This window comes from Nanorana parkeri, unplaced genomic scaffold (genome assembly GCF_000935625.1).
Source record: "Nanorana parkeri isolate BGI_ZX_2015 unplaced genomic scaffold, ASM93562v1 scaffold74, whole genome shotgun sequence".
NCBI classification, from domain to species: Eukaryota; Metazoa; Chordata; class Amphibia; order Anura; family Dicroglossidae; genus Nanorana; species Nanorana parkeri.
The window spans coordinates 1,181,709-1,199,089 of NW_017306342.1; the positions used below are offsets into that span (position 1 = coordinate 1,181,709).

The 17,381-nt window shown below is 44.0% G+C and overlaps 1 protein-coding gene across 1 annotated transcript in view; it reads right to left on the reverse strand.

The window, feature by feature from the left end:
- SH3GL3 (SH3 domain containing GRB2 like 3, endophilin A3) overlaps nucleotides 1-15,047 on the reverse strand; it is a 113,593-nt gene extending 98,546 nt beyond the window's left edge. Inside the window, exon 1 of the mRNA XM_018576687.1 lies at nucleotides 14,864-15,047. Coding sequence (XP_018432189.1) covers nucleotides 14,864-14,908 — 45 coding nt within the window. The 5' untranslated portion in view covers nucleotides 14,909-15,047. The remainder of the gene's footprint in view (nucleotides 1-14,863) is intronic.
- Between the last annotated feature and the right edge of the window lie 2,334 nt (nucleotides 15,048-17,381).

Here is a 17,381-nt window from a genome sequence, read left to right on the forward strand (position 1 = left end):
GAGTGCTTTTCACTCACCTCATAGTTCTAGCCGACCTGTGACAATAAGACTGTCACAGGTCGGCTCAGTAGATCGGGAGGTGAGCGAACACATACCGGCGTTCGCTCACCTCTCGATCCTGTCACGGCTCTCTGCCGTGACAGAACAGGGGCTGGATTTTCCGATCCGCCAGCGCTGACTGGCGGAACAGACGGGGGAGGGGGCGGGTACAGCTAGCTCTGCCTCTAGATAGGCAGAGCTAGCTGTCAGTCACGCAGCTGGGCGGATCCAGACATAATTGTCGGGATCTGCTTCAGCTGCGGCGTCTCAGTATGCCGCGAGCAGCAGAGGGTGACGGGAGGACGCTAGTTTGTGTCCTCACGTTACCCTGAGAACTATGGGGAAAAGCCTTAACCCCATAGTTCTCCTTTTAACAGATTAATATTTTTTTCTTTCTATGAGGAAAAGGTAACAAAGCTTTTACTGCACTTATAAAATTAATCTATTGAGAAAACAAGTGCTGGCATCACAAGTTACCCGGGTACCTCGGTTCACGAACACTTCTGTTCGCGAACAATTCGGTTTTGCGAACAAGAAGTTCGGCAAAATTTTGCCTCCATTCACGAACTCCGCTTCGGATGAGGAATACAACCGCAGCCCTTTTACCTGCTGCCTCTAGTCGGGATTGCGGTCTGATCACAGTTTGATTCGGTTCACGACCAAATCGGTTCGCGACCAGAATCGCGGAACGAATTAAGTTCGTGAACCGAGGTACCACTGTATTAAAAAATAGGAAGATGCCTAACTGCATACAGGCGTGGTTTTGAGCATCTGCCTGTATATGGCCATTAATGATTCAACCATACACTAACCAGCTGTCTAGTTTCCAAAATCTAGGGATGCACTGATAATATTTTTTCCAGACCCAGTACCGATACTTTTCCTCAAGTACTCGTCGATACCAATTACCGATACCTTTTTTTTAGTGTCATGTGACAGCTTTTTAAGAACAATACAGACTAATGATTTTAGGACAGTGGTGGAGCGCCAGGAACCGGTAGCAGCTGCAACCCTGGTAGTTCTGCCACTGACTCCAAGCTGTAGAGCGACTACAAATTCTCAGCAATATATTATATAGCAATGCAGAATACCACCAGCTATAGAGGACTACAAATCCCAGCAATACATTATACAGCAATGCAGAATGGCACCGGCTATAGAGGACTACAAATCCCAGCAATACAGTATATAGCAATGCAGATAAATACCATCAGCGATAGAGGACTACAAATCCCAGCAATACATTATACAGCAATGCAGAATAATATATTACTACATACTCTGTGCTGCTTCTCCGCTCCGGCCTGATGTCTCAGGCGGAGGATCTCAGGAGTGGTGTGGAGGGTCTCAGGAGTGGTGTGGAGGATGTCAGGAGGCATGTGGAAAGTCTCAGGAGGGGTGTGGAAAGTCTCAGGAGGGGTGTGGAAAGTCTCAGGAGGGGTGTGGAAAGTCTCAGGAGGAGTGCAGAGGGTCTCAGGACGGTGGAGATGTCTGGAGGGCTGAAGCGCTGTAAACAGGCGCCGCACGATTCCCAAGAAGGCTGCCGAGGTCCCATGCAAGCGCGGGACCTAGGACAGCCGCTTAATTTGACAAATTAAATAGCCAGTATGATTTTTTGGTATCGGGGCATTTTCACGAGAACGAGTACTTGGGAAAAAGCCCAGTGTCAGCACCGATACTGACACTGGTATTAGTACATCCATACCAAAACCTAAAACATTATTGTTCTTAGTCCAGGGGTAGACAAATTAAAATGGAATTCAGATTCTGGGCTGTCCAATCCAACAAGATTATTTTTAGGAGTCAGCTCGATTTACAACAACTAGAGAAACCTGAAAAGTTAGATGCCGGCTGACATTTTTAAGGAGCATTGGCTACCTAACGCCTAAGATTTCTGTCTTAGTCAATTCTGCTGTATTGGGCAGACTGGCTCCTGAATTCCATTTTACTTTGGACTAAGAAAAAAAATGTTACCCAAGAGTACCTAGTACAGACTTGCTTAAATAGGCATCCTAGCTCCTATCTTTCCTCCATGACATTTTTGTGAAGATCCTCAGAGTAATAGAAGGGAAATGCAGTGCAGAGTGATATTTGCAGAATGAACAATTGTTTTCTGTAGAAGAGTGGATTTCTGTCTCCTGACAACAGAATGCATCAGGCCTGAAAGGACGCTGTGCTCCAACACACATGGTCCTTATTATGGGCCTACTGATTATAGGCCTACTCTACTGCTTTTTTCCACAATGTCACTCTGCACTCCTATGGTAAACAAAAATGGTTGTGTGACAATCTGCTGCTGCAAGAAAGGAATATTCAGGCAAGCCACTGATTACTTGACTGCTAGGAGTAGATAAAGGTGCCCATGCACCTTGCGATTATCGTACGATAATCGTGGGAATTCCCGCGATCGTACGATAATCACAAGGTGTATGGAAGGCGTGCAACCGTTTTTACTGTACAGTCGCACGTCTTTTGTCAAACCAGCAGGCTAGAAAACCCGCCGAGAATCTTACGATTCTCGGCGGGTTTCTAGCCTGCTGGTTTGACAACTGCCGAACGAGCCAGTGTGCGCATACACTGGTCAAAATTCACCCAGCGTGTGGCCCCCTCAGGAAACTTCTACCGTTTGACAAAAATTTAAGAAATATTTAAATTAACTTTTGTTGGAGCCGATCCAAAAATTCTTGGGCAAACAGTGGTTGCATCCAACAGCATCCAACAGCCCGGCCAGGGGGGAGGATTTGCCATCAGTGTGGATGGGGGAATGGAGCATCAGTGTATGGCCAGCCTTACTCATGCCCTGCAACCATATATAATGGTTCACTTTGTAAGCAGTGACATCAATGCAGCCGGTACTGCAAAAAAGGAAGAAAAAATACACTTGGGAATAAGGTAACAAGAAAGGTTTTTCGACCAAAACACTTTGGTGTGCAATTACCATGTACCAGTTGATTTTTGGTCAAATATCGACCATTAAACATGCACACCATTACTAAAACACTAAACTAGCACAGTTACATGGAAACAAAATGCTTCTTTTCCCTTGAGTATATATCATCCAGTTTTCATTATTCACAGTGCTTGAATCCAAAATGAAAACCTTGTGAATAGACTATAGCTGTCAAGAAGAGCAGCTGAATGGAGAGAAAGAATCACAGGCCGGCTTCTGACTAATCAGTAATTCAGCATGAACATCCATAAAAATGTAACCTATTAGCAGGTCTGCATTTCTACATGTGATGACAACAACGTGTTAATAATGCATAGCAGCTGATTCAATGGCGTTGAGGATTGAATACGCTGTGCAGGCTTGGAGATCAGGTCAACATTTGTGCTCACATTTTACAAAGGGGAGTGTAATGGCAGCCCTTCTTGGAGTCATTAAGATGTTGTAATAAGACAAGATGTTCAGTGCCAGGTCCTCTCAGCCAAGATCTATACTTTCAAAGATGAAATGTGTTTGTATTTCAATCATCTTAAGATCTGAAGAATCCCATTTAGCACAATGATGTGACTTGAGGGAAATAGAAGAACTGAATGGAAGAACTGCCTTGTTAATGAAAAATCTATAAATCTTTAAAGCAAACCCATCAAGAAAATGTGAATTTCAAACACATTCGTTTATTTGTAAAGGTGTCTATGCCATCTCCTGCAGACCTCCCGTCATGCCATCTTTATATCTCCCAGATATTGCCTTGATTGGCTATCTTTTGGTGCTGTATGGGCTAACAGTAGGGATAAGCTCATATTTCAACCTGAGCTCCTACCAACAAGGAATTGCCAACAGTAATTCCACCCAGTCAGCTACAGGCCGGGCATTCCCTGCCCCACAGCTACATGTAAACAAAGGGGTGGGATGCTTGTGCTGACATCACTTACCTTAAATGGCTACATAGTCATATTAGATAAATGTAATTTACCAAATATAGGCATTTAGCCATATAAGGTCAATCACGTCCCTGCATCCATCCCCCTTTACTTAGTTAAGCATCCCGCCCTTTTGTTTATGTCCCTGCCCACAGCTGATTGAGCGGCACTGAGCGGCACAGAAAGAGCTTTCTTTTGTGTTCAGGAGGGCTTCCTTCTGGGTTCAGAGGAGCTCAGGTTCAGACTGGGTTTGGTCCGAACATGAGCTCATCCCTAGTTAACAGCATCTGCTGCTAGCATGAAGAGTTCTGCTGCTCACCCACCATTCATACCCTATGCTCCATTCAGAGAACTCATACTACTATTCTCCCACAATGCATTGTGTTCTGTGAATGGAGGAGTGGATGAATTACAGGATCTCCACTGCTCAATTACAGAACACAGTGCATTGTGGGACAATAGTAGTACAAGTTCTGTGGATGGAGGAGAGGGCAAGAAGGAATGGGCGGGATATAGCCACACAGGGCAATATCCAGTGGCAGAGAAGGCAGTATGCAGGAAGGATTTTGCAAGAAGCATCAGCCAGCAGGAGAATAACCCCCCTTGTATTGACAGTAGCATGTGTGTGGTAATAGGGATGGTGGCGCAGAGATATTATTGATGAACCTGCTTGCGGTGACAAGGACATAGTAGATCGAACAATCCATTGCTTCTACATAAAGTGTATCTGAACCCAAAAACGTGATACATTGCAGTTTACCAATCTTTATTTGTGCTGGCTGCATTATTTTTTTTAGGCTTTCCTTTCATTTCACGGGAGGGCGAGTAACATATTTTCTGTCTTAGGGTGATTCCACTCTATGGAGGAGTAACAAACACCCTTTGACAACAGCATTGTCGCCCTGTGGAAAGGGTAATGTTAGCTACAAAAGGATATGTAGATGGATTTGACTAACTAATGAAATCTGAACCCAGCTAACACATTCTAAGCAGTTACATTGACAGTTTATTTTCCTTTTGGGATAAAGGTTTTACATATATGGATAAAATCTGACCACTTTTTCTAGACAGCTTGGCTTGTTAATGGAAGTTGAAAAATAACAGACTTAATGGTTGGATCACCAGGTGAAAATAAAGGACATAGAAAACTAATGCTACCACCACATTTAAGGATTGGTAAATTGCAATATATTACATTTTTGCTTTTGGATTTAGATATGCTTTAACTTACCCCACATTACCTTGGAATCGTTTGTTGCCTTTGCTGGCCTTCAAACTGCATAAGGACCAGCTGATGCTGGTAGAGGAATCAGCTAAGCAAGCAAATCAGCTTGGTTAGCAGTACATTTGCAATTCATCTTTTTCAGAAACACATGAGCAGCTCAAAGGTAACGCCCAAGTCATTATTACAGCATATGTATTGTTAGCAGTCTGTTGCATGCCCTGAGCATAAATGTGAATAGTATTTTTCTATGCGGTGTGTATATAATTAAAAGCCAATTTTAGCACTGTAAATAAGGTATGCTTGGGTATTTTATGTTACGGCATTATATGCAATGCATATACACAACAATTATGGGTAAGCCATACCAAATTTAAACCCCACCATCTAACCGCACCCACTTTCCCACCAGCCTGCCCTGCCCACCAGGTGCCCCTCTTTCCCACCTATAGAGGTTGGGAGGTTTGATACAGCTTGTGATGTTCGGGGATATTAGCACATATAGCGCTTAAAAAAGCGGTCTACTCGCAATATCTTCTGTTTAAGGGCTTGGTAGCCCACTTTTATTCAAAAAAAAAGTTCATACATCCATCTTAGATACCCTTTGCAGTGGTTGTACAACATAACATTAATGCAAGGCTTCAAAACAACACAAGAATAGCCTCCTGGCTTCCACTGTTAACATTAGCACTTTTGACCCACTGGTCCTCTTTGAAGTGCAGTCCTAACTTGTACCAGTGGCCCCTCAGGCTCACGGCTTTCCTAGCCTCACCAGTTCTCTCTCAGCCTCCCTGGCTGTCTTAAGGTGCCCATACACCTTACGATTATCGGACGAAACTTTTCGTCCGATGATCGAACCGTCGTACGATTTTCGTACGACGGCCCCATCCTGCCTCGATGATCGCAAGATTAATTTAGCCGTAATTAACGAAAAGCACCTGGACGAAATGCGGTAAATGATTTGCCGTATTTTCGTTAGCGCAAGCGCAGTGTAGATCGTACGACTTTTGACGGACGGAAACGCCAGCAACCTTACGAAAATCGTACGATCTAGCAAAGTTTTCAAACATGCTTGACCGCTAAAAGTCGTACGATTGTACAGTACTATCGGTCGGGCACTCTATTCACACGTTACGATTGTCGTACGAAAAGTCGATCGCATACGATTATCGTACGATAATCGTAAGGTGTATGGGCACCTTTAGTGTGCCTCCAGCACACACACCACCTGACTCCACTTTAAATTCTGGGGAAGTCCTCCTGACTCCTGAACACCGTCCTTTCCTATCCCAGTAGGAGCTCACCTGACTCCTCTCTGACTTCTGGGGAAGTTCTCCTAACACCTGACCACAGTCTGTTTCTATTTATGAGCAGGAGCTAATTCCCTTGCCAGCATCCTTTTCTTAATGGCTGTGCACCCCTGTGCAATTATCGAGTGCTGGCCACTGATAAAGCCTGGACACAGGACTGGGGATCTCATCTTCCCTCCTGGTTCACCATGAAACCTCCCAGTTCCAGGATCCCAAACATAATCCCGACAAACCCTTGCTTCCTGAAACGTCTCAGCCCTTCTGGCTGAGAGTCCCAAGTGATCATAACACCCAATTCTACAGTGGGATTGCCACACAATACCACAAGCTATACATGTTTAGTGTACCATTGGTCTAGGTCAATTTTATATTTGTTCTCCTAGTGGGTAGGGACACTTTAAGACAAACATGATGGCATTTTAACAACTGTAGTTTAACACTAACAGACTTGCATCAAGAGTCTATTAAAAACTAGGGCTGGTAATTATTAAAATTTTTGTGTTCGATTAATCGAAAAAAAATGTAATCGATTAATTATAACGCACATACAGATCCAACTACATTGGCCTATATACATACAGCACAGCAATGAAGTAATAAAATGAACTAGGATCACACTAATCCAGCACCTTATTAATCTCATGTGCCCCACTCAATATGGCCGCCGCTTGAGTGGGGCAACTCAGAATAATAAAGTCCGGGATTAGTGTGATCCTAGTTCCTTTTATTACTTCATTGATGTGCTGTATGTGTATAGGCCAATGCCTTGGCTGGCACTCGTGCAGAAGGTTTCTTGGGCAAACTCACCGGCCCAAGTGGCTCCGTCGGCTAATGAAGGGGGGAGGAGTCCGATGACGTCACGGACATCAACGTCACTGGACTCCTCCCCCTTCCCCTCGTTAGCCATCACGGACATCGACGTCACCGGACTCCTCCCCCCTTCCCTTCGTTAGCCGACGGAGCCACTTGGGGAAGGGGGGAGGAGTCGACGGGACTCCCGGAAGGCGGCGGAGAGGTGAGTGTTTTCATTAGCGATCAAAATAATTTTAATCGATTAAAAAGTTTAACGATTAATCGAGAAATTAATCTTTAATTTCCACAGCCCTATTAAAAATGTATACTAAACAGCCAACAACCTACCAAAGATCACACCCAACGCAGATGTCCCAGCACCACAGCATATTAAATCGCAATGTTACATAATTCAAGAATGCGAGAGCCAGGACCTCAAATATTTTTATTTTAGGGCAGAGCAGAAGTTACTTCCAACCATGAAGTCATAGCAGCCTTATTTATAAAATGTTGTATGGGCAGAAAAACCTTGAGCAAGCTAAAGCATCCAAGCATATTCTATTCTCTCCTGGAAAATAATTTGCGAGTTGGATTTGGAAAAAGTCTGAAATCGGGTTGTAATAGGTTGCCAGCAACACATTTTCTGTAAAGCAGAACTCCGGGTAGAAATGTTATTAACCCTTGTAGTGGGGCTACCTCCGCACTGCTAGGGTTAAGTGCTTGTTTTTGCCTAGAGTCAGAAATAACAAAATTATACTCCCCGATCCTCGCTGGCTAGGAGCATCGAGTGAGTATAACTAGCCAAAAATGAGCACTTAACCTTTGCAGTGTGAGGGTAGCCCCACTGCAAAGGTTAATACATTTTTTACCTAGAGTTCTTCTTTAAGACAGGTTTATAAATAAGGTCCACAATGGCCTAGCCTTCAAAAGCAAAGGAATGCTCGAATATCCTTGTACATGTGTTATTTGTTGAATAATGTGGGCCTGAACACACATCACTCTGATGCAGGAAATACCTGTTTCCTGAAATGGAAAAACAATGATTTGTAAATCCTCACTACAAAGAATGAAAAATCCGATCCGTTGTGTCACCATCTTTCATCGCACTGGATTCAACCCATCAAAGCAAATGTACGTCTGATGTCGGAGCATTTCAGATACCCTTGGAAGCCGAGGTAATAAGCTTTGAGATTGTACTGGGAATATGTGCGATAAAATAATAAATAAGAACCCAGGAAGTTCTGAGTTTTTTGTTTACAGAGGATAGTTGCTGCATTTTTTTTGTTTGCATATTTTGCATTTTAAAATCTAAGAATCCACACTAATTTTATATTTTAGAAGAAGATCAAGTTAAGAAATATTCTATGTTAATCTATGTTAGTCTGGTCTGAAGGATGGTAACATGCATACAGAGCTATATGGTGTTGTCTGTGGCTGTCATGTAAAGAACCCAAGTCGTGCGGTTACTACTCTGACTCCACTTTGCCAGATGTGCCCTCTAATAGTCAGCAGACTGTGCTAGTAAATGAGATCAGGAGATTGCAGGAGAACAACATGCTGCTGAATCTTCACCTGGAAGCCCAGAGTTTATTTTACATGCAGAAGCCCCCTACCCACATCATCCTCCATCCAAAATCAAATGGTCTACCTTAAATTATACATCTCCCGGATTTATTGTACAGTAGCAAACAGTAAATTCATACTACATTGGCTATGGAAGGATCTACAGCAGGATTGGGCTAATCATTTTCTCTCATGGCCAACTCCAAACTGGGAAGGCTGTGGAGGGCCAAACCGATTAGCACACGGTACTGCACAATGCACCGACTGTGTATTACAGTGTGGCAGGTGCATTGTGTTGCCATTCATTTGAATGGCACCCCAAACGCACCTCCTGCCTGCAATGAGATCAACTGCGCCTCAATGCATAGTACCCCAATACTGAAAAAAGTAGTGCTTCACTGTAACGTACGATAGGTGCATTGAATGGTAACATGCATTATTCCCGCTGGGCAGGAAAGGCTGGTTGAATCTGCTCGTCATAACCTTAAACTACATATAAGCGGCCGGCTTCACAGAGAATGAGCTGGCCGCTGGACTGCTGTAATAAAGGGGGGCTGGGGACGGCAGCCACAGTTTCTAATGCACATGACAAACCTCCCTGCACATGCCGATTTATTTATTTATTTTTAACAGGCCCCTGTGGGAGCTGCAGGAGAGGACAGAAGAGAGCGGTAATGCTCACATTTGCCACTGGTTGCTACGACAGCTCAGCAGTCCTAGCAACCAGTGACTTCAGAGGAGGACCCCTGTCGTCATTGGTTGCTAGGATGCCAGCGGTCCTAGCAACCATGGTCTGAAAAGTAACGCAGTCCTTGAAGACCGGTGCATCCACTGTCAACTAGCCATAGCGGAGTGCAGTTCAGCAGGTGGGACAGCAACAGACAAAGGGCTGGAAAATGCCCAGGTCTGATCTACAGTGTGTATGGCACTTTATTAACAAAGATATTATAGGGGAAATGTTTCAAAAACTGGAGCAGACAGAATCTGGAGCAGTTGCCCAGGGCAGCCAATCAGCTTCTCTCTTCAGTTAGTTCAGTTAAGCTTTGGAAATGAAAGGTAGAAGCTGATTGGTTATTTCGGGCAACTGCTACAGATTCTGTTTGCTCTAGTTTTGATAAATTCCGCCAAATGTATTATCATTATACATCATACATAGTAGGTATATGGAAATGATATTATACAAGGAGGGTGATAATTCAAAATGAGTGGGTGGGGCTGATTGTACAGCTGGGAGCCTTTGCCTGTGAGTCACTAAATGTATTATGTTTATGGGGTGGATTTACTGAACGCAAATAGGCTGTTAACTTCTCCCTTAGCTAAGAGAGGTGAAGCTCTGGTGACTTCCATCATCCGATCATGTGCAAGAATTAAATACTGATTTTATTTTCCTTGCTCGTGATTGGATATTCTTTGCAAAGTAGATTTTCACCACATTCACTAAGCTAAAGTTCCTTGCAAAGTGAACAGCCTATTCACCTTTAGTAAATCAACCCTTTTTATGTCCTAGGCTCCATTCACACTGGAGCGGTTGTCGGCGCGTATTCGGCTGTACAAATACGCATGGAAACATAAAAAACAGTGCACGTTAATGTGCATTGTTCATACTTTTGCAGGCAGCCACGCAGTACGAAACCACATGTCCTGCAAAATAGTACAAGCGCAATTTTATGGCGGATTCCGCACATCCGCGGCTATAGTAGTAGCCGCAATCGAGCAGAATCCATGCAGCGCTTGCATGCCATGCGGTCTTCCACACAGAAAACCACATGGGACAAGCAAGCGCTATATGTGAATGGAGCCTAAAGCGTGCCATACACCTTAAAGTCCCCACACACCTTACGATAATCGTACAATAATCGCGGGCAATCCCGCGATCGTACGATTATCTTAAGGTGTGTGGAAGCCGTGCGACCTCTACTACTGTAAGGTCGCAAGACTTTTAACTTACGGACATGTTCGAAAACCCACCGAGCATCGTACGATGTTCGGCGGGTTTGTGGCATGTTCGTACGATAAAAGCAGTACGGCAAGCGCACACTGCACCGTTCGGCATTGCGGTCATAGTAAGCCCGCCCCAGGGGGCGTGGCTTGCGATCATCGCATGTACGATCTGCCTATGCAAGATAGGCAGATCGTACGGTTTTTTAAGTACCTTACAACCATCGCAAGACAAAAGTCTTGCGATGGTTGTAAGGTGTGTGCCCAGCCTTACACTTATCTGCAGATTTTCTGTGGTCAGATAGAAAAGGTGCAACAGATTCCTCAATATACACTTAACTGTGTGGATGGAGTAATCTTCACCTGGGCCAATCTGTTGCACTATTTCCATCTGACCACAGAAAATCTGCACATAATTGTAAGGTATATGGCACTGTATGATTCTCGTACGAGAATCGTGTGAAATCCCGCGAACGTACGATAATCGCAAAGTGTATGGACGGCGTGCGACCATTTCTACTGTACGGTCGCACGTCTTCCGTCGAACAAGCAGGCTTGAAAAACCGCAGAGAATCGTACGATTCTCGGCGGGTTAGTGGCCTGCTTGTTCGACAACTACCGAACGTGCCGGTGTGCGATGGTGGTAAGGTGTATGGACACCTTAAGAGACAATGATCAAGGAATCAATAGTGGTTAAATGCTGACAGGTTTGGTAACAAACGCGCACACTGCCCGTTTGCCGTCCTCGCAAGCCCGCCCCTCATTGCAGTCATCGCAAGCCCGCCCCTCAAGGGGGCGGGCTTGCGATGATCGCAAGTACGATCTGCCTGTCCAAGATGGGCAGATCGTACGTTTTTTTAAGTACTTTACAAACCTCGCAAAACAAAAGTCTTGCGAGGGTTGTAAAGTGTATGGGAAACTAAACATGAGATTGTAGTCCATCACACGGGATAAGGGTAAAGGTCCACTTTAACTATTAACAATAATGTACCTTAATTGTGTATCACTTGGCTGTAGATCTTCCAATCATCTCTAAATGTATATAGATTTTGTCCTTCCTTCTGGAGGGTGGCTGCTTTTGTTCCCCATGATCCCTATGTGTGTGTTGTGAAGTAGTCACAGCTCCATGCTTGCTCCTGTGATAGACTACAATCTCAATACAAATTAGTAAACTAAACATGAGATTGTAGTCCATCACACGGGAGTGAGCTTGGAGCAGTGACTACTTTACAACACACACAGGGACCATGGGGAACAAAAGTAGCCCCCCTCCAGAAGGAAGGACAGTGTCGGCACCAATTCAGATATGATTTGAGGATCTACAGCCGAGTGATACACAAATAAGATACATTTATGTTAATAGTTCAGGTACTTGAATGTATTTTTAAGATACAACTCCTGAGTTTAGTGTCAGTTTAAGTAATAATATACAAACAAATAACAGTTACAAGCAGGAAAATAATGTAACTCCCCACCCCCACACACACACACATACACATACATAGCAAGGACATGTGTACGTACCTAAACACCTATTGTACAACACATCAGATACCCGCATACATGCCAAAGGTAGGAGAAATCTGAAACATTAGGACCATCTTTCAGGTTTATCTGTAAAGTTTATTAGCTGTAGTTTTAATGTGTCGTTAATTATAGTAATTAACTTGACACAGTCTCATCTTTATAATTTCAAGGAAAATGATGACATTATATTAAGTTTGTGTGCACTACAAACGTGTATATTTTTATGGATAATATAGAGTTCATAAACATTTGTGCAAGGTTTCCCTTCCTGACCTTTAGTTTACTTTTGCCCTCCCAGCTGAAAAACATTTTTTGGGGAGGACACCAATTTATATAGCTTGTAGTGACAAAGTAACAATTACTGAAGTAGAAGGACTCTGGCGCATTCTATCCAATCTTCATGAGGAACTGAGAACCCCAAATATGAGAAGACAAACATGGTTTGTTTTTGGAGACATGACTAAGGGTAACTAGGATGGAAACAACTAGAAGGCACCTGGGGCTTTTTAAGTGCCGCAATTAGTACATATTCATGTTCTTTTGTTACAAAAAAAACTAATTTGATTAATACATTTTTTTTTTTAAAACACATATTTAAAGGAGAACTATGAGGTCAGGGATTTTCACTCAACCTCATAGTTCGAGCCGACGTGTGACGATGAAACTGTCACACGTCGGCTCAATAGATCGGGAAGTGAGCGAACACATATCGTCGCTCGCTCACTTCTCGATCATGTCCCTGCAGAGCGCCGTGACTGTCACTCACCGCTTCCCGTAGGGATTCCCCCCTCTCCGATCCTCCAGCGCTGATTGGCGGCACTGACGGGGGAGGGTACAGCTGGCTCTGCCACTAGATAGGCAGAGCCAGCTGTCACTCACGCAACTGGGTGGATCTTGACAGCATTGTCGGGATCCGTCTTGGCTGCGGCAGTCTCAATATACCGCGAGCTGTAGCTGTAGTTTATGTCCTCCCGTGACCCTTAGGAGAACTATGGGAAAAAACACTTACCCCATAGTTCTCCTTTAAAAACATTGGGATTGGGCAGATTATTAATAGTACGCTCAACGCGTTTCGCAAGTATGTGCTTCTTTAGGACCCTTTAGTTTAAAAAAAAAAAAAACTTGTTACGTAATCTGCAAATGACCAGCGGCAGAATCCAGAGCATCCAAAAGAATGGTGCAGTATGCCACTCGTATGGGGGCTTTCTGGGAGGACCATGCTCAATTCAAGCCTCACTTAATCGCTGGGTTAAAAGGTAACTAGCATCAGGGGCATCCCAAGGCCAGGTGTCACCTGGAGCGGATACCGGGTGACAACCCGCCGTGGCGTCATCGCGCATGCGTGGCCATCTATGTGATACCTGCCGGAGGCCATCTTGGTGATGGACACCAGCAGAGAGAGGAGGGGACATTCACCCGGTGGGATAAGGTATGCCGCTGGGTCCCCTCCTCTCTGCTGCAACTGTCGGCTCTCGGTCCGTGACCGAAAGCCCGACATAAATAACTTTGTTATTTTCCTTCCCTAGACCCAAACAAGCACTTAACACTTTCAGTGCCGGGTAGCCCCACTACAAGGGTTAATAAAACATTTCCCCAGAGTAGTCATCTCTTCGTATAACTGATCTCTATAATATGATCTCTTCATACTGTATATATATATAAATCTGAGCAATGAAGCCATTATTCCGGATTTATCATTGACACTGGACTGTATAATTCTCATATCGTTTCCCAAAAGCTTCGTGTAATTGCACATATTCATCAAGCAAACGCCGCTAACCAGACACCGATGTATTATTGATGTCACTGCCATCCTAAATCCCAATATTATTCACAATCCATGCCATGACCATACACCGTCATCCCGAGTTCAGAACATACATATGAGATTCTCCCTACAGCATGTTAAATGATGACTACACACTGATAAAAAGGACTGTAATAGAAAACATAAACCGTCACATGTAAAACAAACCGTAAAGCGTCACATGTAATAGAAAACATAAATCGTCACATGTAATAGAAAACATAAAGCGTCACATGTAATAGAAAGCATAAAGCGTCACATGTAATAGAAAGCATAAAGCGTCACATGTAATAGAAAGCATAAAGTGTCACATGTAATAGAAAGCATAAAGCGTCACATGTAATAGAAAGCATAAAGCGTCACATGTAGTAGAAAACATAAACCGTCACATGTAGTAGAAAACATAAAGCGTCACATGTAATAGAAAACATAAAGCGTCACATGTAATAGAAAGCATAAAGCGTCACATGTAATAGAAAACATAAAGCTTCACATGTAATAGAAAACATAAAGCGTCACATGTAATAGAAAACATAGGGCAGCTCCCAGCTATGACAATGAAGATGATGATGAAAACAAAGTGAAGATGTTATACAGTAATAAGTGTGTAGAGCCAGGAGGATAGGAGGCAGTGTACGTGATCTAAGTGTGTGTACAGCACCGACACCAGGGCACAGATTGATGGACGGTCCACATGTTATATTGTGTACAGATGTGATTGGATTTGGGAGGGGTCATCGACGTGATCACTAGTGCTGTGTGATATCGGGACACACACACGGAGATAAATCGTCTTACCTGACTGGCTTTATGGAACTGTTTCTTTAGTCCTGCCACTGACATCGTGTCATCAGTGTGTGTGCGATCAGTGACAGCCAGTTGTCAGGGCGTCTGTCTGTATACAGCGCTCGGCTCCAGCCACTACAACCCCGATCACAGGAGCACCAACAATCGGCAGACGCCTCGCAAGACGGAAACCCGCCCCCTCTGCCTGATTGGACGAGACGCGCTATGCAGATTTCGTGGGCGGGGTCCAGGCATTGAGTGACAGCTGAAGTAAGAAGTAAGCCGTACTCAGGGGTCACCATTACTAGTGGATTTGTATAGGACGATTATTGGTGTATCAATCACCCGGATCACAGGACATGATATGTGCAGATCTCTGTGTTCTGGGTGCCAGCTCTCTCCTGAGATCACTGGTTGCCAGGTGCTGAGCGGGATGCCGGCCAAAGCTCCTGGATTGCTAAGAGCTAGCAGGGAGATTTGTATGACCTTTACACATTTTCCGCCGGGCTCTTAGCACCCCCTAGGACGCTGTGGCCGGAAAGGGGGCGGCAGGAACACTGCAAACATTAAGTAGCCTGCTTTTTGTTTCACTACAACGGTCAGATAATTCACATCATTGTGTTGTTGGATGCATTTAAATACACATGTGTTGCAATGCATTAGCTAGTTGCATTGGACTGCCATTCAAAAACTATTTCCCCACAAAGTACCACACTTTTGTGCGGTTTGATAAAAAAAAGTGGCTGCATTTGAAATCCCCTCCAGTAATAACTTTATTATACGAGGGCTATATTGGCTTTACCCAACAACAGAGACTGGCAGACATCCTGCTGCTCTTGTACATTGATTTCTATTGTCTAGCACAAGAATGTATTGCAGATCAGCTGCCCACGTAAGCAGGGGCGTATCTGCCGCGAGGCAAACAAGGCGTTTGCCTGGAGCGGCAGATTCCCAGAGGGCGGCAATTGCTGCGGGGAGAGAAAGTAAGGAATGAAGAAGCTCCAAACAACCTGATCTGACTCTATGGCCGGCACATCTCTTCAGATAACCCAAAGTGCCGGCCATAGACGTGACTTATTCATAATAGATGGCTTTCCCCGAGGTTTTATTCAGACCATAATAAAACCTCGGGGAAAGCCATCTATTGTGAACAAGTCACTTCTGTGTGTGTAAATTTCAGGCTGAGCTACTGTACTCTGTAAAAAGGATTTTTAGAACAGCACTAAGGAGTCTCTGGAAAACACATGAAAAGGAGACTAGAGCTACAAGTGCTGGCTCAAAAGACAAATATTACACTGCGTTATTTCATACTTTCTTGATGAATTAAAAAAAAAAAGAAAAGCATATTTTGAATCCTTTGTTTTATCTGCCCTAACCATAATAAATAAAGCAAATCTATACAAAATCATTAAAACTATCTTTATGAATGAGTCAACACAAACATTCTTTGATATGCTGTACGTCAGGGGTAAGCAACCTTTGCACTCCAGCTGTGCTGAAACTACAACTTCCATCATGCTTTTGCCTCTTGCAATCATGCTGGTGGCTGTGGCGCATTGGACTTGTAGTTCCACAACAGCTGGAGTGCCCAGGTTGTCTAATCCTTCCGTACAACATTATTCGTTTATAAAAAATAATATTCATTTCCATGTTTTATCTCTTTTTCAGCTTGTTCACACTGGCACATACAGAAGTCTAAGAAAGCAATTTAACCAGCTCACTCTGAATACATTTCTTCTGTCCTCCACAGTGGGGTACAGGATCAGCTCGCTCAAATGCAAGGCAAGAGAAACTTTATCAAGAGATGATCAGCGCCTAAACATATAGATAAAATCAGTATTGAGTAAAGCTGAACTCTGTTCAAAACACATATTGTCTGAATACAAGAGACATGTGTATTGGTAGTTGAGTCTCAGAGTTCTTTGAGAGTTTCCTCCACGTATGTGCAGTCATCCAGTGTGCAACAACTTCTGCATTTTGTTTCCTGTAATAGAGACCGGTCTTTCCTGCTTTCTTTGCTTGTGCAGGGTGTTTGGTCTTGTCTCCGCCCCCTCCTCTTATTTTCTGTAGGCAGCCTGTAGTGGGTGGGTCTACTGGGCCCCTCCCACAGCTCTGCTCTCTTCACGGGTTATGTGCAGCCCAGTGATGATGTCACTGCTACTTTTGCAAAGTAATAATAGCAGGGCTTCCAAAGACAGATGTTATGCACAAGTGAACTTATATCCTATGTGGCTATTGAGGGATATATTTTAATGAAAGTAAAGTTTTTGTGTCCGGAGTTCAGATTTAAAGTGACATTAAAGTCACAAATATTTTCCTCCCCGCTTTGCTGCTTTAAGACCTTAACTTAAATGATGCCTCTTGATCCGATCATGATTTTCCTTCCACTTGTATTCAGGAGTCCCTCCAGCGCTGGTGCCAGTCTCTGATCAAGCGCAGACTCCTGTCTCTTCCTGTTCCACGTTGTCTGTCCGATGTGCACACTCCCTGCACTCACCTCCACTGTGTCTCTCCTCTTCTCCCCGCCGTA